This window comes from Nanorana parkeri, unplaced genomic scaffold (genome assembly GCF_000935625.1).
Source record: "Nanorana parkeri isolate BGI_ZX_2015 unplaced genomic scaffold, ASM93562v1 scaffold90, whole genome shotgun sequence".
Taxonomy (NCBI): Eukaryota; Metazoa; Chordata; class Amphibia; order Anura; family Dicroglossidae; genus Nanorana; species Nanorana parkeri.
In genome coordinates, this window is record NW_017306358.1 from 1,466,447 (window position 1) to 1,490,227 (window position 23,781).

At 40.9% G+C, this 23,781-nt stretch overlaps 1 protein-coding gene across 1 annotated transcript in view; it reads right to left on the reverse strand.

The window, feature by feature from the left end:
• The window catches only part of KIF21A (kinesin family member 21A), a 145,024-nt gene that overhangs the window by 84,237 nt on the left and 37,006 nt on the right, over positions 1 to 23,781 (reverse strand). The window contains exons 2-3 of the mRNA XM_018552516.1: positions 2,537 to 2,759; positions 842 to 1,024 (exon numbers count right to left, since the gene is read on the reverse strand). Of these exons, the coding sequence (XP_018408018.1) occupies positions 842 to 1,024; positions 2,537 to 2,759 (406 nt within the window). The remainder of the gene's footprint in view (positions 1 to 841; positions 1,025 to 2,536; positions 2,760 to 23,781) is intronic.

Genomic DNA, 23,781 nt, shown 5'->3' on the forward strand with positions numbered 1-23,781 from the left:
CTCTCCTCTTTTTTTTTTTTCTCCTCTACTTTCCTTTCTCTTTTTAAGTGTTTTCTTATTTTTTTTCTTTTCTTTATAATGACATGTGTGACCTCGCTAGCTAAACAGAATCGAAGTATGTTGCTATGTTGAATCAATACTGTACCCTTTTTTGGAGGGACATAACGAATATTTAAAGTGACATTAAAGTAAAAAAAATGTTTTCCCTCCCCCCAATGTTAAGTAAAACACTTACCTTAAATGATGTCTCTTAATCCGATCTTCTTCTTCGTTCCTGTCCTTTTCATCTGTCCCTCCAGCGCTGCTGCGGGTCTCCGATCCAGCGCTGATGCCTCTGTCCTTGCTGGCACTTCCTGTCCCACGATGTCTGCATGCGTCCATAGACTTACCTTGTGTCTCTCCTTGTCTCCTGGCCGAAAATCCGATCTGCGTATGCGCCCGCCCTAAGATGCTTTGCGGCTGCCCAAGCAGTTTCGGATTTTCGGACGGGGGCACGCGGCGAAGACAGCAGTAAATTTAAACCGCTTTTAAAGCGTTTTTTCTTTTGCATATATCTACTGCTAGAAACCCTTTTAGTATCCCTCAGGAACAAGGTAGATTATTATTTTGATATATTCCTGCACTAACTTTAGGGCCTCATTGTTCTTGCACAACTACGTTGTGGGGGGTGATGCAGATCTGATTCTGTCGTGTATATGCCTTTATGCTTGTGTTATACATGTTATTTGGTGTAACAACCTATTCCTATTCAAGGAAAGAAAAAAATGTAAAACAATAAAAAAACTTTGAAAGTAGAAAATAAGGGCCAATGCACTTATTATGTAAAATAATTAATACAAACCTCCAAGAACTGAGCATTAACTTTAAAATCAGGAGGAGGGAGACCTTGCTCCAGTGCAGCTTGTTGTTTATCTTCGATTCTCCTAAAGAGATGTTTGACAGCCCGAGAAATAATTCCTTGTTCTTCCTCCGTTATGTTCACGTCAAACCCTGTGCCCATTGTATAGGTTTTTCCAGATCCTGTCTGGATTGGAGGATACAGCATAAAATATTAACAGACTACTCTACATCATGGCATATGAAAAGCAACAATCATTCGAAACTGCAATCAGACTTTGGTGGGGTCGTTACACACCAAGACACCCCCCATACCACTTTATAAGTTTTACTTTGACTGCAAAACCAACAGTAGGTTAACCATTTATCTGTAGGAACAAAACAAAACTTTCCATCTGACTTGTGGAAACAAGAAAGAATTTTGGAAGCGAGGTTCAGTCAGGAATGCATGTGCAGGAACAAAATACCCTGCAGACGTAACGAATCGAAATAAATCTAGCTTTGGTTTAAACTTGCCTTCTAAAAAGCTCTGCAAAATGTATAAAATGTTATTTATTGGGAGAGCCGTACATAGTGAAGAGAGATGATGAATTTGAAAAAATGTGTGGTGATTTATTGTATCAGCTGGATAAAGCAGAGCCTGAAAATGGACCGGCAATCTGTGCAGGTGTTTAGGACTGTATCCCGAACTACAGAAATATCCAACTGACAAAACTAGTGTACATGCATATCTCCTCATATCACAACTTCTACTTATCTATGCATTTCTTTTAAGAGTAACAAAAATTACAGGGAGGAATGCATTAAACTGTTAGAAAATACATAAATATAATAATATTGTTGTGATATATAAAGCTTTTTTTGTCTAAAGTTCTCTTTAGGGTCAGTACTAATGTACTGCTGTGGCCCAAAGTCAGCATATAGTGGACATATAGCCCACTATATACTGACCGCACAGAGCCGCACCGCACCTAAGAAGGATCCTGACAATATTGTCAGGATGCAACTCGCTGCTTGATTTATAGCTGGCTCTACTTCTCTAGAGTGCCCTCCCCTTCTTTCAATGAGCACTGGAGAAAAAAAAAGGAGGGGGGGGTTGGGGAAATCCTGATGGGGAGGGCTGACTGACATTTATTGCTTTCAGCAGGGAGAAGATGTAAGCTGAGCAATCAGCGGTTTGTGATCGCTCAGTTTGTTCAGTTCTCGAGCTATAGAGCTGGCATGTGACAACTGCAGTGTCACACGCCAGCTCAAACTATTGGGAAGAGTACACTTTACTCTCCCAATAGTTCTCCTTTAACATACTCTCTCATATACCACAGCAGGAGCATTCTTCCTCTGTCCATGTTCCTTGCAAGACTAAATAAGAGCAAACCAGTACCAGTCACTAAATCAATGAGGAGCACTCAATGTCTATAGAGCTGTGAGCAGAGGGACAATGTATGGATTAAAACAAAAAACACATTTACAGATAAGAGTTCATACGCCAGTACCAAAAATGATTTCAATTCTTGCAGCTGTATCAGACTGAGAGGCAGTAGAAATCAATATTGTCTGACCAACTGTAAAATGTATATGTATCTTTTATTATTCCATAACCTAAAACACTAAAAAAATGTTAGTCACATATGCCTGATATTTAAATATCTATCTGTATTGTTTGCTGCTATTTTTTATTGTTTTTTAAGCATACTCTTACCTGGCCATAGGCAAACACGGTTGCATTGTAGCCCTCAAAACATCCTTCAATAAGTTTCTCTGTACACTGAAAATAAATGTCATCCTGTCTGGAATCAATATCGAAGACATAGTCAAAGGTGAATGCCTTATCCTTTCCTAGGAAAACTTGGGGTTCGCCAGGTATTACTGATGTACATATATGACAACCTTCAATTTTCTCTTTGGCAAGTTGCGGTCGAATTCTGAAAGCAAAGTAGACAAAACAAATTAAAGAAAATGCCTAGCAAAAGGAGAAAAATCAAAGGGAGGTAGAAACACATAATCAAAAGGAAATCAAAAATTTTGAGTTCCACCAAAACCGGGATGGTTGGGAAATCTTCTAATGACGGCATCAGTGCCAGTGACAACTGTCCAAGAAGAGATTTACCTCACTTTGGAGAGATTTCCTCTTATGCCTGCAGGATAGGTGAAAGGAAATCCCTAAGGCCCTTTCACACAGGCTGATCAGGAGAGGATCCGTGCACAGATCTTCTCACGATCACAGCTGTACGGATCGGATATACTGCTTTGGCATCCGTGTCTGTACAGTTTTTTCCTCCATCTTGCAATGAAGGAAAAAAACTGAAAACTGCCAGACCCCATGTGTGTTTATGGGGAATCTGATGTAAACAGACATGTGTTTGTTTACATCAGATTACCCCCGATCTGGCATGATCCGTACCATCGAAACTAAACACTGTTCTGTCTGTTTTGCCGGACCTAGAGGTAACAGGGTGTAAACGGATGCTTGTCCTTTTACACATGGCTGCCTATAGACTTGCATTCGGCATCCGATTTGGTCGATCTGAAGAACTAACAGGCCAACCCGATTAGAGCACCCATGTGAAAGGGGCCTTAAATTGGACACAAAAAAAGTGTGGACTTAAGATATATGTTTATTTTTGGTTAAAGGACAACTAAAGAGCAAACATAAAATAAACATGTTCCAATTCATTTACACAGTCATATATACAAATCTGGGTACCCCCAGTAAAATTACATGCACTGCTTTTCACGGAAAATATTAATGCAAAACTGCGACATTGAAAAGAGTATTTAATGTATATACCCTTGACACCATAATTTGCTAGACCAAACCTATTTCTTCAGAGCATCAACAGATGCTTTAGACAAACTAAATGGAGTATGGTACAAACACGGTCATGCCGAGGTGGTAAGAAGAGGTAGTTGACTTTTAGAAAGTCCACCGGACCTTCTGGAGGCACCAGTAGATCTATAAATAGGATGATTGCTAAGATAAGATAAAGTCCCATCCTATGCAGGGGGATTTCATGAGTACATGGGAACCTGTGCCCAGATCATGCACCTTGAAGTATTAACATATTTACCAATTCTGAACGAGCATTAAAAGCATTTTAAAATAAGCCATCATTCATCTCTAGATCTACAAGAATTGGGAAGAAACTAGTTTTCAAATTTCACAACATGCCAGCTTTCTAATGTAAAGGTTTCTAAGCAGTTAGTGCTAGGTGCACTTTTAAACACACTGATGAGTACTATTATTCACTGTTAACAGACAAGAAAAACATAACAATGTGACAAGTTACAGAATTAACATCACTTCCATTTGTAAGCCTATGCAGTAGTTGATGACAAGTCATTAGTCCATAGTTGCAAAATCTTAGCAGGTAATAGTGAAGTAGAGAAAATACTGCACTACTATTACAGCAATACATTCCTTTGTTTTATAGAACTGCTGACAATGTAGAGAACTCTAGATTACAGGTTTTCAAGTTTTTACAGTGGAATACATCTGTTACATTAGCTACAACATTGTGCAGAAATCCATCTCTGTCAGATCATCAAAACTCTCCCACAAAAAAACATCTTCATTATTAAACAGACCAAACTAGTTAGCCCTGCTTTAAATTTTCACACAGACTGTACCTTCTAATCTTCCAAATTGCCAGTTACGTATATGTCTTGGGAGAAAAATGGAGCAATAAAAAAAAAAAAAAAAAAAACCCCATCCACTTCTAGCAAATTCTACATCTATACCCATTACGTTGGGAGCATGAAATATTTTACATTCCAATCACTTAAGTGCATCCTGCGTTAGAGGTTATAAATTACAATATAAAAATAATTTGTGATTCTCGCTAATCTTATTTATTTCTGACTGGAACTTACATTTTATTTCAAGGTGCGATCTTGACTTTAAATAAATCAGAAGCTAAATAACTTTTACCATTTGCTGCACATTATACACTGTATCCAAGTTGCTGATACCCCAACACATCTGTTTCCACATATTTCTCAAGCAAAAAAGATTTTGCAAAATAAAAAGATTTCCAGGGAGCCACTAACAAAACAAGTTTAGGGCTGGTGCAGACTTGGGTGATCCCGGGACAAGCATCGGTTGCCAAGCGGCCCCATTGATTTTAATAGAGTTACATGTGCGCAGCAATCGCTGAAAAAAAGGTACCTGTACCTTTTTTGCAACACGCACAGCACAGTTTTTTCAACCGCGGTCATGCACGATTGCATGTCGAAAACTGCCCAATCTGCCTGGCACGACTGGGGTGCCATAAGAAAATAATGGCACCGCCATTGCGATCAGCGGTGGTGTGAGACTCTGTGACTGCGGAAAAATCCCCCGTTTCATGCACGTTTGCTGCACAGTCACAGATCGCCCAGGTGTGAACCTGGCCTTAGGATCAATCTCATTATCTAACTCATGCATAGAAAATATGTAATCCAAGTCTAATAAAAGAAATCCTCATTTACATAAATTATTTGATACTTTTGTAACCTAACTTCTTGTAAACTAAAGAGCTTTCAGTATGTAATCAATGATGCAGCGTTAAGGTCAATGGGATTACTCATTTATACGGTAAGTGGAAACAAAACCCAGAAGGACATTCTCCGGAAATGCAGACTCCTTCAATTACTCTGAAGGCTGTACATCATCCTTGAATGCCAGTATTTTGCATTTTCAGGTTCGAAGCATGAGAAACCTCTAAACAGATTAGACATAATTACTACAAACTGCAGACCAGTAACAAGGTGAGCAGTTTAAATATGCTTTGGGTGTGCAAAAATCAAACAATGTAGATTTTCAAGTTTCAAGAATCGCACAGTATAGGTGCAGTTTTTAATGATTACTTACATTCACACTCCCCTGAAACTGAAAATAAAAATGGGCCCAACCTGCCCTAACAATGAATCACCAGTATGCCCAGAAAATCCTGTTGGTTTGAGTTAGCACCTCTCCTAAGGGACCCGGGATGACCAAAGTTAAAACTGCCCACAAACTTGAAATGATCATCTATTCTGAAAACTGAACCATCACGTAAGAGCAAGAGCAGACAAGCCCTGGCCCACCACTCTCAAGCAGAGGGTTGGGGGAAAGGTTACAAAAAAAGACTGACAAGTTAAAAAATTCTTGTCTGATCGCTATTGTTCCCTTTTGAGATGAGAGTTTAGAGAGGTCTGCCCTGCCACCCTCCATATACACCAAAATATATAGAAAGGAGACTGCAGGAAATTCAGTTGTCAACAAGTTGTCCACAACACATAGTGAAGAACATTCTCTATGGACAATATTTAAGAATAAAAATGAACTGTACCAGAATGGAGGATTTTGAAAGCGAGTCTCAGCAAAGGCCTACGAAGATAAACTATTGACACTGGCTTATAAACGGGCCAAGTATAACATACAACATCAGAGAGGGGGCAAGGATAGAGACAGTAACCTAGAACCCCTGGAGACTTATCACTACATATTGTGCACAATAAAAGGATATAGTAAATATATTGAGGAGACATTGGAGTCTATTTAGTGAGGAGGAGTCAATTGCCAAATATGTTCCTGAACACCCTAGGCTGACTTTTAGAAGAACTAAATCATTAAGGGATCTGGTCACTCAGAGCAAGCATGACCCATGGTGAAGGAAAAAGTGTTGTAAAGTGGGGCACCTATCTGTGCCAAAAGTGTGATTTTTGTTAATTTCTACAAGTGGGATTTTTAGAATACTCCCCATGGGTAAAACATTTTTTACCAGTACAATTTGCCAATTGTAAAACGGAGGGTATTGTATATCTTTTGTCTCGCCTGTGTCGAATGTACTGTGTGGGCAAGACAAACAGAGCGTTTAAGAGACGCATCTCGGACCACATAGGTGTTATTAAAACCATGCATACCTTAGTTCCACGGTGGCCAGGCATTTTGTTTATGAACATGATGGATCATTAAACAATTTGAAATTTAATATGCTGGAGAGTGCGCATAAGAACAGTTTTTTTTGTCAGTAAAGTTTTTTTTTCCACCATGGTTTCTGTTAAGAATTTGATAGATGAATATGTTCGTTGTGATCCAGAGGAACTAATTATTGAAATAATATCCAATTATATGTATTTAGAGGTTGAGTATGAGAATTAGGTTTATCATATGAGCTAGCAACTTATTGAGTTTATCTAAAGCTGGAGGGGAAAATGGCTGTTGCCTGGATGATTGGTCTCCCAGAGGTCTGACTTTAGGGGGGGGGGGATATATTTAATTAATGCATGTTAGCACACTCGGTTTGGCCAATGGTGATATTATACGGAGCGCCTTCCTACAGGCTGTGATGCATTTGCATTCCATAATATACAGGATGTGGAAATGGGGAGACAAAACCAGAAACTAGCCGTTCCTTCCAAGCTAATTTAAAGGGAATTAAAATGCTGGTTAAGATTTGTGATTGCATTGTCCATGCGAGTTCTGATGAAGTTCAGATTGGACGAAACGCGTTAGCGGTGATGCATGGCAGCTCTCTCCCAGATGGGTCTGTTTACCTTATTCCCCCGTACATTGGTGTTACAAGATTTACCCCAGATGGGCAGGTTATGAGCTACTGGATATACTGAGGTGCCAACAGGGCTATTCCAACAGTACACAACCTTGCACCGTCTCCTAATCCTGGGATTTTATTGTGGACATCCTTGGGTGAGATACACCTATGATATTAGCATGCTTATATAGAAACAACTGCGTTTTGCTAGGCACCTGAATACATATGTGCTATGGACTTGTTGTTATGGAAAGTTGCAATCGGCTGATGTTATTTTATAGGGTCCGGGTGAGAGAGGAGGACACGCTTGTGTGCAGATGCACGATATGGAGTTATATTAAAACTATACCCTCTCTGGACCCATACTTGGATATAAAGCATTTCTGTGCATCAGGGTATTGGTAATGTGGTACACCCCAAGACGCACAGTCAGTGGAACCGCAGGATATTTTCTCAACATCATAATGCATGGATAAAACTTGATATTTGTATACCATTATTGTGGATACTAATATGAGTATGCGCCAAGATACAAGTTACCAACACCATGTTGCAGTATATTCCCACCGGAGGTTGCTCATCCACCTTAGTCAAGAATAGGTGTAACAGACTCGCCTCCGTACGATCCAGCGAGGGAGTCTGCAGCCGTCCAGCGCCGCCACACCGCACTGCTCCTCCCCCCTTTGCATGAGCTGCCAGGGTAAAAGTGTATGAAGTGAACTTCTGAGTGTATGAAGTGAATACACCAGTAGTGAAGCCAAATAAGATTTCTATTATATAATTCATGGTGTACGATGGTAAACAGTTCTACAAACACCTTCCCTGTTAATTAAGCGTACGACTGAAGAACTGCAACTGACCACCGTCCTTATTCTAAATTAGATCATATGCGTCACTGGCAGCTAGTGGGCCATAGAATACATCGCGCTTGTATCCACAGTTGAGACCCATAAAGACTTCCTTGCTCCAGTGTTACAATAGGCTGCTACCGTGACTGGGTGTATACACAGGAGATTGGAGACAGGTGCATAAGCAAATGCGATCATTATGGAGGTGGTTGATCACCTGTTAAGTAGCAAGACAGTAAATACCGGATAACTGTGACTATATGAGACTCGATACTATCTGCAGTAGGCTATATTGGAATCTGGACCTTTGACCCATCTGGAGAGTCCTTTTAGAGAGTATGCATACATGGTTTTAGGTGTGGGTTGTTTTGGGGATTGCCATTTTAGGTTTTGTATATTTAGGGAAATATGGGTATTTAAGAATAAAGAGATACACTATACAACTGCTTTTACACGCACATGAACTTTGATGGCATCCCAGTCTTCGTACACAGGGTTTGATATTGAGTTGGCCCACCCTTTGCAGCTATAACAGCTTCAACCCTTTTGGGAAGGCTGTCCACAAGGTTTAAGAGTGTGTCTATGGGAATGTTTGACCATTCTTCCAGAAGTGCATTTGTGAGGACAAGTACTGCTGTTCGATGAGAAGGCCTGGCTCGCAGTCTCCGCTCTAATTCAGCCCAAAGGTGTTCTATCGGGTTGAGGTCAGGACCCTGTGCAGGCCAGTCAAGTTCCTCCACCCCAAACTCACTCATCCATGTCTTTATGGACCTTGCTTTGTGCACTGCTGAGCAGTCATATTGGAACAGGAAGGTGCCATCCCTAAACTGTTCCCACAAAGTTGGGAGCATGAAATTGTCCAAAATGTCTTGGTATGCTGATACCTTAAGAGTTCCCTTCACTGGAACTAAGGGACCAAGCCCAACCCCTAAAAACAACCCCACACCATAATCCCCCCACACCAAACTTTACACTTGGCACAATGCAGTCAGGCAAGTGCAGTTATACTGGCAACCGCCAAACCCAGACACGTCCATTGGATTTCCAAACAGAGAAGCATGGATTTGTCACTCCAGAGAACATGTCTCCACTTCTCTAGAGTCCAGTGGCGGCGTGCTTTACACCACTGCATCCGACGCTTTGCATTGCACTTGGTTATGTAAGGCTTGGATGCAGCTGCTCTGCCATGGAAACCCATTCCATGAAGCTCTCTACGCAATGCACTGTTGTTATGCCAATCTCAAGGACACACGAAGTTTGGAGGTCTGTAGCTATTGACTCTGCAGACAGTTGGCGACTTCTGCGCACTGTGCGCTTCAGTTGCTGTTGCTCCCAGTTGCTTCCACTTTGTTATGATACCACTAACAGTTGACCGTGGAATATTTAGTAGCAAGGAAATTTCACGGATGGACTTATTGCACAGGTGGCAACCTACCACAGTACCACACTTGAATTCACTGAGCTCCTGAGGGTGACCCATTCTTTCACAAATGTTTGTAGAAGAAGTCTGCATTCCTAGGTGCTTGATTGTATACACCTGTGGCCATGGAGGTGATTGGAACACCTGAATCCAATGATTTGGAGGTGTGTCCCAATACTTTTGGTAATATAGTGTATTTATGCATAGTTCGATATTTTGGTCGATACATGGTTTTTAGAAAATAAAACAAGACTCACTGATGTTTTGCTTTGAGTGGGAACAAACTCTTTTCGTGTCAATTATATTTATGGTTCCTCCAGCGTATAGTTATGCACTCAGGAATCCATTTAAAAAGGACAAAGATGCAAGACACTCGGGAGGGGGTGGCTGCTTAGCTTAGATCAGGAGGCAAGGCAAGATGGACAAGTGCTCATTATCCAAAAGTGCCCTTGTCCTTTGCAGGATCTCTAAACCAAAGGGCAAAAAAAATCTAATATATATTGCAGCTTACCTATTCTTAGCAGGAAAAAAAAAGAATGCAGCCACCACATCTTAAACACTTTTTTTAGCAAGTAAAAAAAACAAATATTACTGTTATGTGTGCGAGAGAAAAAAATGCCTGGTGTGTCAAGACACTTGCACAGAGAACAATATTAACACGAGACACATTCAGAGCTCTTCCTTGAACTGTCAAGGTGTCAGTCTTTGCCCCCAGCTGGTATGTTCTGACAGGCACCATCATGTTTTCTGAATGGTATGTCTAAGTCATAGTTTCACAATAACGCTACAAACTCTATTAGGTAGAAACCAGCAGCTTAGTCTTGCAGTTCTTTGTGAATTATTGTAAATACTGCTTTCAGGCAACATAGGTAATTTACAAAATTACTCAAAAATTGACAAATTTGCAGAGACACCAAACAAGCAATTAACCCACACCTGCCTTGTGCAATTTACACTAATAGATGTCAGCAAGTGTAATTTGTATAGTTCAGCGTAAAGGTGCCCATACACCTTACGATTATCGTACGATTTTCGTATGCGATCGACTTTTCGGCCGATAATCGTATGTGTGCATTGCCGACCGACAGTACTGTACAATCGTACGACTTTTGACGGTCAAGCATGTTTGAAAACTTTGCTAGATCGTACGATTGTCGTAAGGTTGCTGGCGTTTCTGTCTGTCAAAAGTTGTACGATCTACACTGCGCTTGCGCTAATGAAAATACGGCAAATCAATTACCGCATTTCGTTTAGGTCCTTTTCATTAATTACGGCTAAATTAATCTTGCGATCATCGGGGCAGGATGGGGCTGCCGTACGAAAATCATACGACTATTCGATCATCGGACGAAAAGTTTCGTCCGATAATCGTAAGGTGTATGGGCACCTTAAGACTAGTAGATACAAGCATCCAGCACTACTGCGATTTACAAGCCATGTTGTGACTCAAGTGTCATTGCTCTCAGCAATATAGGTTAATGGATTTGAAATGTAAGGTATCTTTCATGCCCAATTTCATGTGCTGCGACAAAAAGTGGAGAACATTTTGCTTAGATTCTGTTCTGCACTGAAATGTATGACCTTGTGAACTTCATGCCCGATGCTTGTGGGAGGCACACTCAGTGAGTGTAACAAATATACACTAAAATGCATACACCCCTGCATGTGAGTCAATGCACCCGATTTACTAGTTGTGTTCCACAAAATCCATACCTATTCCAAATTCATTAAACCCTGTCTCTTAAAGAAGAACTCCAGGAATTTTAAAAACGTACCCTTCAGTGAGGCTACCTTTGCACAGCAAGGGTTAAATGTTTGTTTTATCTAGGGGAGTCAAATAAACAGGATATACTCACCTGATTCTCTGTCAGCGCTCACCTCTTTCCCCTTCGCTCCTGGCAAGGAATGTCCCTTGGCGTCCTCACGTCTAATGCAAGTCAATGGGCCTTCATTAGATAAGATTACATCAGCTGGCCTTAGACAGCTGAAGCGCAGGGAAGTAGCGGCTGCAGGGACCGTTCTAGCAGCCCTGAGAGACCAAGGAGCAGGTGGTAGATCTGCTTTATTTGACTCCCCTACACAAAACAAGCACTTAACCCTTGCAGTGTGGGGGTAGCCATTTTTAGAGTTCTTCCTTAAAAGCTGAACTCCAGGCAGATAATTTTATCCAGTTTTGCATGCCTAAAAATTAACAAACGTATTTTATTTATGGCAGACATCATACAACTAACTGAATCTGCAGATTAGATTTCTGTAACCCCATGCAGGGGAGGGATGGCTGGATCACAACATGGAATAGAATTACAGACACTTCAAGTAAAATTAAACACCTATATGCATCTCCCCATTGCTAGGTATTCATTTTTTTAAATGAGCCTTTACTAAAGTGTAAACAAATGTATTAATAATGGTCTTGGTAAGATAGGTAACTAAAAAGAACTAACAGAACAGCTGAAATAGATTTACATTTCCCAGAAATAAGATGCGACTATAGGCTCCCTCCAGACTTGTTTCATGTGTGGAAGTCAAGGCACTGAAGCTGGCCATACCCTGCAGGCTGAATGAAAAGAACCTCTCAATTCCCCCAGCCACACTCTGGTATATAGTATTCTGACAGCGATGGGTGTGTCGCTATCAGAATACCCAAACTGTGACTGTGGTTGATTGCCAACAGTCACTGTTCGATCAAGATTTTTCAGACTAGCTCCTTGGACAAAAGTCAATTGAAAAGTCAACTTTTTTCAAAAGGGGGGAGCGCTAACAGACGGGGGAAAACACTGGTTGGATTTCGGCCAAGTCACCAATTCGACCAGAATATAGCCAAGCTTTATCATGTGACAGCTGCTGAACAGGAGGATCACCCAGACTTTCTGATATGTAGCCACTACTATAGGAAACGTGGTGCAGAATTTAAATCAAATAAAAAAAGTATGTTAGGTCTTTTATTACCTTTTTAACCAACCTGGCAAGTCTGTAATTATAGTCTTATTTTTAAGCGAAAATTAGGTTAGGGTAGAGAAGAGTTACGCCTGTCAACATTTTCTGATGTCATCAAACCTGTTAGCAAGATATATATGCTTCTGTCACTGGGAAAGGCAGTAAGAAAACCTAGAAATATAGAAGAATGATGGGACAAAAAAAACCAAGTAGTCAAATCAAGTCTGCTCCTTTTTTTAACCGTTTTGTATATATCTGTGTGTGTGTGTGTGTGCGCGTGTCCCAAGAATGTTGAAATTCACTTACTGTTGACGAACTCACTACCTCTACTGGATGTTTGTTACAAGTATCAATTACTCTTTTCAGTATAATCACATTTTCTACATTAGTTTTTCACTTTCCTCTCACTAGTTTTAGGTCATGTCCCCTTGTATTTAATCTTTTTCTAATACGGAAAAATACCGCCCTCCTGAACCTTATTCACACCCTTTTGTATTTATAGCTTTCAAACATGTCCTTCCTGCAGTCTCTCCTGGTTTTATCTCTAAAGCTGCCCATACACCTTACAATCATCGCACGACTTTAGTTGATGATTTAGTTGCTCTAAGGGTCCCCACACACCTTACGATTATCGTACGAGAATCGCGGGAAATCCCGCGATCGTACGATGATCGTAAGGTGTGTGGAAGCCGTGCGACCTCTACTACTGTAAGGTCGCACGACTTTAACCTTACGGACATGTCCGAAAACCCGCCGAGCATCGTACGATGTTCGGCGGGTTTGTGGCATGTCCGTACGATAACAGCCGCACGGGCCGGTGTGCGCAAGCGCACACTGCCCGTTCGGCATTGCGGTCATCGGAAGCCCGCCCCTCAGGGGGCGTGGCTTGCGATCATCGCAAGTACGATCTGCCTATGCAACATAGGCAGATCGTACGTTTTTTTAAGTACCTTACAACCATCGCAAGACAAAAGTCTTGCGATGGTTGTAAGGTGTGTGCCCAGCCTAACAGTCAAATTAGTTTGACTGCCTGCCATGATCTGCCATCTGTAAAGCCATGGTGGAGTTCACACTTGGTGAGCATAACAAATATACACTAAACGTATACACCCATGCATGCGAGTCAATGCACCTGCCTTATCAGACACCAAGCAGAATGGCTGAGAATTACAGCCCAGGTTTACAGCTGAAATCAAACTTTATCCTAAAAGTCCATTAAAGGAGAACTATGAGGTGAGTGCTTTTCACTCACCTCATAGTTCTAGCTGACCTGTGACAATGAGACTGTCACAGGTCGGCACAGAAGATCGGGAGGTGAGCGAACACATACCGGGTTCGCTCACCTCTCGATCCTGTCACTGGCTCTCTGCCGTGACAGGGGGAGGGGCTGGATTCCCCTCTCCCCGCTCCGATCTGCCAGCGCTGACTGGCGGAACGGACGGGGGAGGGGCCGGGTACAGCTGGCTCTGCCTCTAGATAGGCAGAGCCAGCTGTCACTCACGCAGCTGGGCGGATCCCGTCGTCTAAGTCGGGATCCGCTCTGGCTGCGGCGTCTCAGTATACGTATACTGAGCTTAGGGTAACGGGAGGACGCTAGTTTGTGTTCTCCCGTTACCCTAAGGAGAACTATGGGAAAAAACACTGACCCCATAGTTCTCCTTTAAAAAAAAAAAAAATTAATGAGAATAGTAGCAACAATAATAATAACAACTATTTGAAAAGATAACCCTGTAAATCACAGCTGTGAAAAACCTGGAAAACCAGAAAGAATCACAATCTATATGGCAGCTAACACACTGAATAGAATAGACACTGAATAGAATAGACACACTGAATAGACACTGCAAGCAGTCACGATACAAAAAGGTGTCTATTTTAAAATAAAAACAAATATTATAGAGCAACAGGTAACAAAAAGAAGGCCTTCTATAGAAGAAAGTTGATTAAAGCGGATGCAGTTTAAATAGAACGTAGAGATCTTTTTCACAACATAAAATACAAAACACAATATTAAATACAATGTTATATTGTTCCTTTCTGATTCCTTACCATATAATTTACATCATGAGCAACTATACCCTTTTAAAACTAAATCTAGGAACATGGATAGGTCTGACACTGTACAACGTGCCCAGAGGCTCTGCTGTAATCCGAAACAACCCTATTATATGCCAACACAATTACATTACTGCAAATGTAGCAAATAGCCGTAATCTAACTGTCTGGTGGTTAAATGATGCGGATGAAGGGAAGCCAAGAAGAATGACTCACCGGGCTTTTATTTAATAATAAAGACAGCATTCCGATAACCTTATTAGCATGGTTTGTTCTTTGTAGCTCTGATGGGGCTTCATATTTAAAGAAAAAAGCTGGACAATATCTGGTAAATATCTTGATTCAACTTATATCTGATGAAAACTATATAAATATTATAGGAACACTATCTACAGTGGCTAGAGAAATGACAGAGAAGGTGCAAAGGTCTTGCCTAAGTCTCCATTATCTATAACAAAGGCATATTTTATGCACTGTTGCTGCATAGGAAGTTGAGTGAGCAGCAGGTAGTCCAGGCTTGTTTCTAGAAGTCCTGCCCTCAACATCAAACCAAACAGCAAAGACAACATAGGTTATTCTTTTTAAAGATATTTAACGTACAAACCCAGAGCACATGTATTTAAAGAGCATCAGATCATGTTTACCTGTTCACATCAAACTGGCATATTAGCTTTTATAAGTTCAGCCCTTACTGAATAGAAACAATAGGACTCTATTGCTACAATATTATACGGTATTACTAAGAGCAACTCCAAACACAGACATGGGCCTTAGCAAACAATCTGCAAAGATCCTTCTACTTTCTGATGTTCATGTTATACATGCATGCATGTATGAGAAGCCATTTGCAAAAACCCCAGACAGCATTTTAAGGAAACACCAGTCTGACGCCTACTCCAACTCTCATCGTCAACATAATTCTCTACAATATCTATGCTTTCGAAGATTTCCAAAACACATCCCGTTTATGATCCTATGTCTTGATGTCTGTAAACATTCCATGATAAATAACCAATGTCCTTGTGTCCAATCTAGGAGGTCCAACATTTGGTTACCACAGAGCTAGTCTAAAGACAATGAGACCTACAAACAAATTTTACTAAGAAAAGTAGTACCAAGGCTTCTATGGTTAATAACTTGTCTCTCTCACACAATAAGGCTGGGTTCACACCTAGGCAGCATTGTTTTTGCGCATTTGTACGCACGTTAACAGCATGCTGTTATTTGCAAGTTGTGCACATTTGTATGCGCGTTTTAACGCGCGTAAATGGAGACTCGCGTCTTGACGAGGGTTTATGAGCTGCCAATGGAAGAACGCCACGCAAAAAAACGCCCCTGAAAATGTACAACATGCTTCTGTTGCACGTTTTTGGGCATTTCCAATGAAGTCTATGGGGCAAATGAGCACTTTTAAGCTCCTGTACCTTTTCGGGCGTTAGGCTTTTATCTGCTCAGGTGTGAACCAGGGCCATTCAAAATCATGGGATTTCTTATGTTGGCCAGTTAAAAGTGATTTTCGAACTGTTCAAAAATTCCTAGGTGTGAATCAGGCCTAAATGCCATGCTTCAAAGATATATTGAATGCCAACCCTCATAACTAAAAACAAGGACATTACTTTCCTCCTCTCCCTTGCAGTGTTGTATCTACAAATAAATAAAATATTAGCATAAGTAATAATAATAAAAAGAAACAGAAGTATTATTATTATGATTATTATTAATAATAAAAGTAATAACAACAACAACAACAAATCAAAATGTAAGGTCTACTTTAAAAGTCTAATGACACCTACATAGAACTTATGTTTTTTATATCTGTTCTTGCAAACTAGAGAGCAGCCATTACTTCAAAATATGGAAAAAGTATCTATTCATAGAAACACTAGCAGCTCTGTTTGTTAACAGAGGCAGGGCTGTTTGCTGTAATGATTTTCTTCATGCTTGTGATGGCTGCATGTGGTGGTATTAGAGAATACTTAGCTCTAACATTTACTTTAGCCTGACTAAACTGGAAAGAGAAGGCTTCACAAATATTCCCTTGTATTAGTTACAGCAATGCAGCTAGAACACTTATCCCAGACTTTGCAAGGAAAATGAGTCTATAGAAATTCAGGTTACTCATAATTTTTAGCTGGCAAAATTATGTATTTATTTATTTATATTTTTAATATGCATTTATTTCCAAGAACTACTTTTAAAATAACGTCTTCCAGGAATTTGTAATGTAAGAGTGCTTTCAAATAGGCCTTGGTCAATTTCTTTCCCGAGACATGACGTGAAGCTGTAGGAGCGTGCAAGTGATATTTCAATCTATATTATAATTAGATCGGAGCCATTTACCTTTCGCGGACAGGACAGATGACTGCTGCCGCAAGAACAGAAGCTATTGATAATTAAAGCCCAACTGCAGGGCACCTTTATCAGCTTTTTATTGCTTTGACCAAATTGGAGAGATCTTCTCTCATTTCCGGTAAGGGAAGGACAGGACAGGAAGTGATGAGGAATCTCTGCAATTTATAGAAGATTCATGAGGTGACGACTGCTCCCCCTCTTTCTTGTATGTGTCAGGCGGAGACAAATACATATATTATACAAGGAAGTCTGCAAACATTTAGATCTATACATGTGTTGCTAGTTCTCAATTAAATAGTTTTCTAAGGAGACACGCTGCTGTCTTTTAGGTATGTCAAAATGAAAAATATTGTCCCACAAAAGCTAGACTAGTTTTTTAAATCTGCTTAGCCAAACAAATCTCAAAAACTATAAAGTTTCATTTTTTTTTAATTCTGTGATGAATAAATCTGAACTCCCTCCAAAAAGGCTCCTCTATGCCACTCTAAACAAGTCCCAAATTCAGTTACTATGTGATGCACACGCCTCATAAAGTAAACAGAAACCTTCCTTTACCTTCCCCGAATAAGACAAATCACCCTTCAATTGTGTCTCACATGCTCCCCCCAGACACTGCAGCTCACAGTGGGAGGTTTTCAGCAACAGAGGCACTGCTGTCAATCTAGAAATATGTGGGCAGGACCAGGTGTGGCCAGGTGCTGATTGACCAGATACAGACTTGTAATTCTAGGGCTGCAGCTAACGATTATCTTCATAAATCGATTAGTTGCCCAATAATTTTTTCGATTAAATCGATTTGTTGCATTGAAAAAAAAAAGAGAACTCTTCCCCCCAACCAACTAATCGATAATGAGAATAGTTGACAACTATTCTCATTATCGATTAGTTGGTTGTAGCCCTATGTGATTCAGCAAATAATGCAGATAGTGGCTATCAGCATTGTCACTGATTCACAAGCTAATTGAACATGGTCACCGCTGATTCACTGCTTGCACCATAGTGGGAGGATGAAATGTTCTTGAGGGTGTGACACCCCCTACAACATTTTTTCATCCCACTATAGTACAAGCAGCCACAGCCTACATGAGTGGCAACTCTGCTCTGAATTCAGGAGCAGTGCAGTATCGTTGCCACACCATCCGAGGAAGTTGAATTAGGTGGGAAACTCAACAGATATTTGTCGGAGCACTAAAAGAAAACTGTAAATGCAGATACACATAACTATGTGCTGCAGCACACCTTTTTTCTTAATAGGAGGCCATAGTTCTACTTTGAGAGCAGCCTGCACTATGATACGTCTATTTAAAGCGAGATGAAAAGTTCCTTTTACTGGGAAAAATTGTTTCATGATCCAAAAATAGTCAACGTTTCCAATAGTCTGCTGTTAGATTACCTAATACTTCAGGAACACAGTTTTAGATTTATGCGCGGAATTCCAAGTCCAGGGGGCAGTCATTTGTGGTTTTATAATTTCTACATAAACAGACACTAGTTCTCTTCACCTTTCTAGATTAGACAGAATCCAAACATCATGCCTTGAAATGAGCAATCGTGTATTCAAATAAACTTGTGTATCAGGACAGTCAGGTTCATAAGACACCAAATAACAGATTAGACATACTTAGAAAACATAAAAACAGTTATTGTTGTTGTTACTACTGAATAAACAGAACATTGATAAAATGGAGAGTGGTTACATCAGTGAATGCAACCACTTAAAAGAGAAACCTGCGGAGTACAAAGTACCTAGTGAAATGTATGCCCATGTTTTATGCCCCCTCGGCATGGGTACAATTCTGACCCCATGTATAAGAGCTGGGGCTCTGGAGTTGTATTATTTAACCTTATCTGCCCTAGTCACTACACAAAGCAGACATTTCTGAAGGTGGCTTTGGATAAATATATTCAGAATTTTGCAGCCACCCTACTGGGCAGAGAGAATATCAAATCAGACTTCACTAAAGCAGGGCTAAATTAATCGCCAGTTTCCATGGCGGTTAAAAAGTCTGGTGACCAGATCATTGAAAGCTACTGCCGTAAGTGCTGAATTTCCAGGGCACATGCCCCCCATCTTGTGGTGTTCCTCAGGTTCCAAGGCGGTGACCACCCAGCATTTTTTTAAATAGCCAGTCATAGCCACCTTGCTCAACGTGTCGCCAGCATGGACCTGTGTGCGGCTTACCGCATGAAACCCCACTAGAACTTGGGGTTAATAAACTGATCTTAGGGGTGAAGAAATGTGCAGGGGAAGGGGACAGTGGTGGTATGGACGTGTGCAGGGGGGGTAGGGTGATGAAACGTGTGCAGGTATGTACAATGATGTTATATGTGTGCAGGGATGGCACAATTGTGGAACATTTGTTATTTATGGTTGTTGTACTGACAAAGTACTAGTCTGTTCTTTATTTCTATCATCACTGCAGTCACCGTTTGGCCAAGATGTTTGGATTTTTTTTAAATGCTGGCAACCATCATGTAGCCCCTGCTAGGAGTGTGCATATTGGGTGGCCATGCCGGGGACCTGCATGGCAGCTTAACCACCTGATATGCATACTCCTTATAGGGCTACATCTGCATGTGCTGCCCAAAGGCAGCACAGAAGGCCTCTATTTTAGGCCACTCCCTTGATCCTCCCACAATCACTTTGACAGCAGCTCCATTCTATTGGATTTCCCTAGATTTCTATTGGACATGTACAGTGCATGTTTCCCAACCAAAGTTTCAAGAAGGTGTCCCCCAGATGTTCAAAGCAAGATTTTCACAAGAGTAAGTGTTTGGGGCCGAATGCAGAAAGTCACTTTATACTGTAATTACAGCTAGTTACATTGACTTAAGGGGAAGAACAATTATACATTGACAGTTCAATGCTACGTTAAGCGTTTGTTCTCAGAAAGGGTTGTCAATCTTCTAAATCTGCACTGAGTTTGTTATAAAAAAAAACTTAGATGTTATTGGGGCTCAGCACGGTCTTCTTCAATATTAAAGCTTCAATTTACAAAGCTAAACTGTAATCATTGTTGTCTTACTATGTAATGATTTCCACCCTATAGAGGTTGTAAGCAGTGCTCCTGGGAAACAGAAATTTCCCAATGAGAATTTATTATACCCGTTGGGAGACTTCCATTATAGACTAGGGCTGCAGCTAACGATTATTTTCATAATCGATTAGTTAGCCGATTATTAAGTTCGATTAATCGGATAAAAAAAAAAAAAGGCTCCAGTGATGGACTACTAGTTTCTATTGAGATTGTAGTCCATCACGGGAGCAAGCTTGGCGCGGTGGAAGTAAAAAAAGAGTGTAGTGTGCAAAGACAATGCTTTAATGTACCAAGGAAAGGCCAAAAGCACGTAACACTGAAGTACAACTCTAGCTGGAGGCATTGTTGCTGGTAAATTTGAAAGAAATGATCAAATCGAATGGTAATATGTTGAGCTAGTTCAAGGCTACATTTGTATGCTTAAAGGTTAAAGAGGAACTCCAGCTAGTACCCAAATTAACCCTTACAGTAGCGCTACCCCTGCTCTTCAAGGGCCAACTGCTTGGTTTGGTCTAGGGACTGGAATAAAGAAGATATACTCACCAGATCCTCGGTCCTGTGCCAGTGAGCACTCACTTCTCTCCCCCCTTCGCCCTGCCTGTGGTAAGTCCCTTGGGGTCCCCTCACCTAATGCAGGTAAAAGGACCTGCATTAGACATGATGATGTCAAGAAGGCTTAGACCGCAAGAACCCAGGGGAGAAGAGGCTGCAGGGACCAGTCTAGCAGACAGGCAGGATTAAGGATCAGGTGAGTGAATCTTTTTTAATCCAGCCCCTAGACCAAAACGAGCAGTTAACACTTGCAGTGCGCTGGTAGCCCCACACCAAGAGATAACAGATTTTTTTTTCCCTGGAGTTACTCTTTAAGGTACCCAGCACATTACCATCCCAGCTTAAGGTGGCACAGCCTACAAGAGATTTTGCCATCCGCAATGATGGCTAAAATAACAGATAAGGATTGGGGCACTGGCCTCACATGATCCATATGCTGCATTTACAAGAGAGCCTTGAAAGTCCGAATATGGGCCATTTTTGACAGAGAAGGCAAACAGCAACCTTCTGAAGCAGAACATCTGTATATAGGTATCTTTAGCCTGCTGAGTCTTTGTGTTTAGTCTATACAGAGAAACGATGGTTAGATGTTACCCCATTTTACCAGAACACTCAACAATAGTTCTAACTCTAATAGAGTTCTAATCCACAGCCACCAGATTTTGCTGGAGTCAGATAAGTAGAGGATAAAACCCGATGCATGGCTATGGTGGATTGCATTTATTGCATTTTGCTTTTTTGAACAAGCCCATATGTTGTACCAAAGAATTCAAACGTTTATCTTACAAAACGTAACCTGTTTGACACATTATCATAGGATTGCTTTAGTGAAAATGTCAACCATGGAATGGCACTTTAAGGGTTTCATGAGCACTTCTGCTGGCCGGACTCAAACATGACAAGTGATAGCTAGTTTGAGACTGGACGCCCACAGTACATGCTAAAATCAGATGCCAGGTATCAGATTCCCCCCACATCTCCAGTGTCTGAGTATTACAGAGGCTGGCCGGCTAGGAGATTGAATACAACTCTGCTGATAGCAGCACACTGCTGGAGACCGACTGAAGGGAAAGAAAGACAGATTATAGCGCACAATATACTAGAGTGTATATGGTTATTGTTATTTAATAATAAACAGTCTTCTAGTCCTGGTTATTCTTACTTAATGATAATAGTCTTCTAGCCATCCATCAAGATATGGCTATTGCATTGTTACATAGTTACATAGTATTTGAGGTTGAATAAAGACATTAGTCCATCAAGTCCAACCTATTAGGATCTCATTCTAGGAGTACCCGTACCCCTGTATATTACGGTCCCTTAAGAAATCGTCCAAAAGTTTCTTGAACAATTCCACATTATTTGCTGAAATCACCGCCTGTGGCAGTGAGTTCCAGACCCTAACTGATCTTACTGTGAAGAACCCCTTTCGCCCCTTGTGCTGGAATTTTTTTTCCACCAATTTTAGGTGATGGCCTCTAGTTTTTGTAACGGAGTTAATTTTAAACAGTTTATCGCTAATGTTGCTACCACCATTAAACATTTTGTACATGGAAATCATATCCCCCCTTAATCTCCTCACCTCTAATGTGAACATGTTTAAATTTAGTAGCCTCGTCTCGTAGCTCTGGTCCTCCATACCCCTAATTAGTTTGGTTGCCCTTCGCTGGACTTTTTCCAACTCAAGGACATCTTTTCTTAGTACTGGTGACCAGAACTGGACCGCGTACTCCAGATGAGGTCGAACCAATGATCTATAAAGTGGCAAAATTATAGACTTGTCCCTGCAATACATCCCCTTTTTAATACAGGACAAGACCCTGCTAGCTTTGTTTACAGCATTGTGATGGGTTTAAAAGGAGAACTATGGGGTTAGGGCTTTTCCCCATAAATCCTTCTCCATTTCTGACTTCCCACTACTGAGCCGACCTGTGACAGTCTCATTGTCACAGGCCGGCTAGAACTATGAGGTGAGTGAAAAGCACTCACCTCATAGTTCTCCTTTAATATGTGGCTTTGTGGTCATACACCTATTCAGCTGTATAGTCAGAAGGAATAGTGAAAGTGGGAGTGCTCAAAGAGCAACAAATGATAAATTATTTTTCTAGGCAGCACCTAACAATAAAACAAAGTGGGAAACAGCAAGACACACAAAATACTAACACTGCTACTGCAAAGTTAAACTAGTAATGTAAAAGCACCTTCTTACAGTATGTGGGCTTCAGAACTCTCCGACACAGCCTTTGTCAACCAGAATATCACACTGAGGTGCCTTTTAGCTTCTTCAGGGTTGCCTCAAAATGTTGTGATGGTACTACTCTGATGTAAAAGGGGGGATTTAGATATAAAGGTGGGCTTCTAATGATAAGAGAGCTCCTGATGTGAAAGGGAAGGTGGCTTCTAGAGCTGCAACAGTTAATCGATTTAGTCGATTAAAATCGACGATTGAAAACGTTACCAACGTTTTCGATCGTCGATTCGTCGGCTGTCGATTGAATTCGGAGGTGAAAGGGGGACTCTGATGTAAAGGGAGGAATCACACTTTTTTTGCATTGTGCCCCTCCCTGAAAATCCATTTTAAAGGGTGCTGTGACTGAAGAAAGGTTGAGAAATGCTGCTTTTACACATGTATGAACTTTCTATCCTCCTTCCCTGTCGGTATAAAGGACAATCCATACACTTTTCCCCATGTGTGCAGAGGAAGCAACACAGCGTGTATCAAGGCTTTGCATGGAGGGAAAGGGGTTTTGCATCCCCACAAATCCTGAACTAGATGTATTTACATTTTTATAAAGTTTACGATTATTAAAGCATACCTTTATTGTCAAACATGTTCTCATGCCATGCATCAGTTTTTTTAATCATTAAAAGCATGTACAGGAATGGGCTTAAACAATCTACATTAGAGCAAACATTTATGCAAATATGCTGTATAGCCACTAGTGTCTATATAGCCATAATGGCCATCAGATTGTGTCTACCAGAGCTCTAGAAGACAATTCTGTCCTTATCGGCACAGCTGCCTTTCAGATCATTGCTCTACCAGTCTCGCTCTACTTGCTACCTGACTAAAGACTCCATTGTTTGATAGGCTTTCTGCCCAGAGCACACAGACACTGGTAACAGGCAGAACACAATCCAACACAGTGTCAGCTGAAAATGACCAACACTGTCATAATTAAACTTTAAAAAATGAAGATACAGCAGTATAGAATCAACATGCGGAGTAA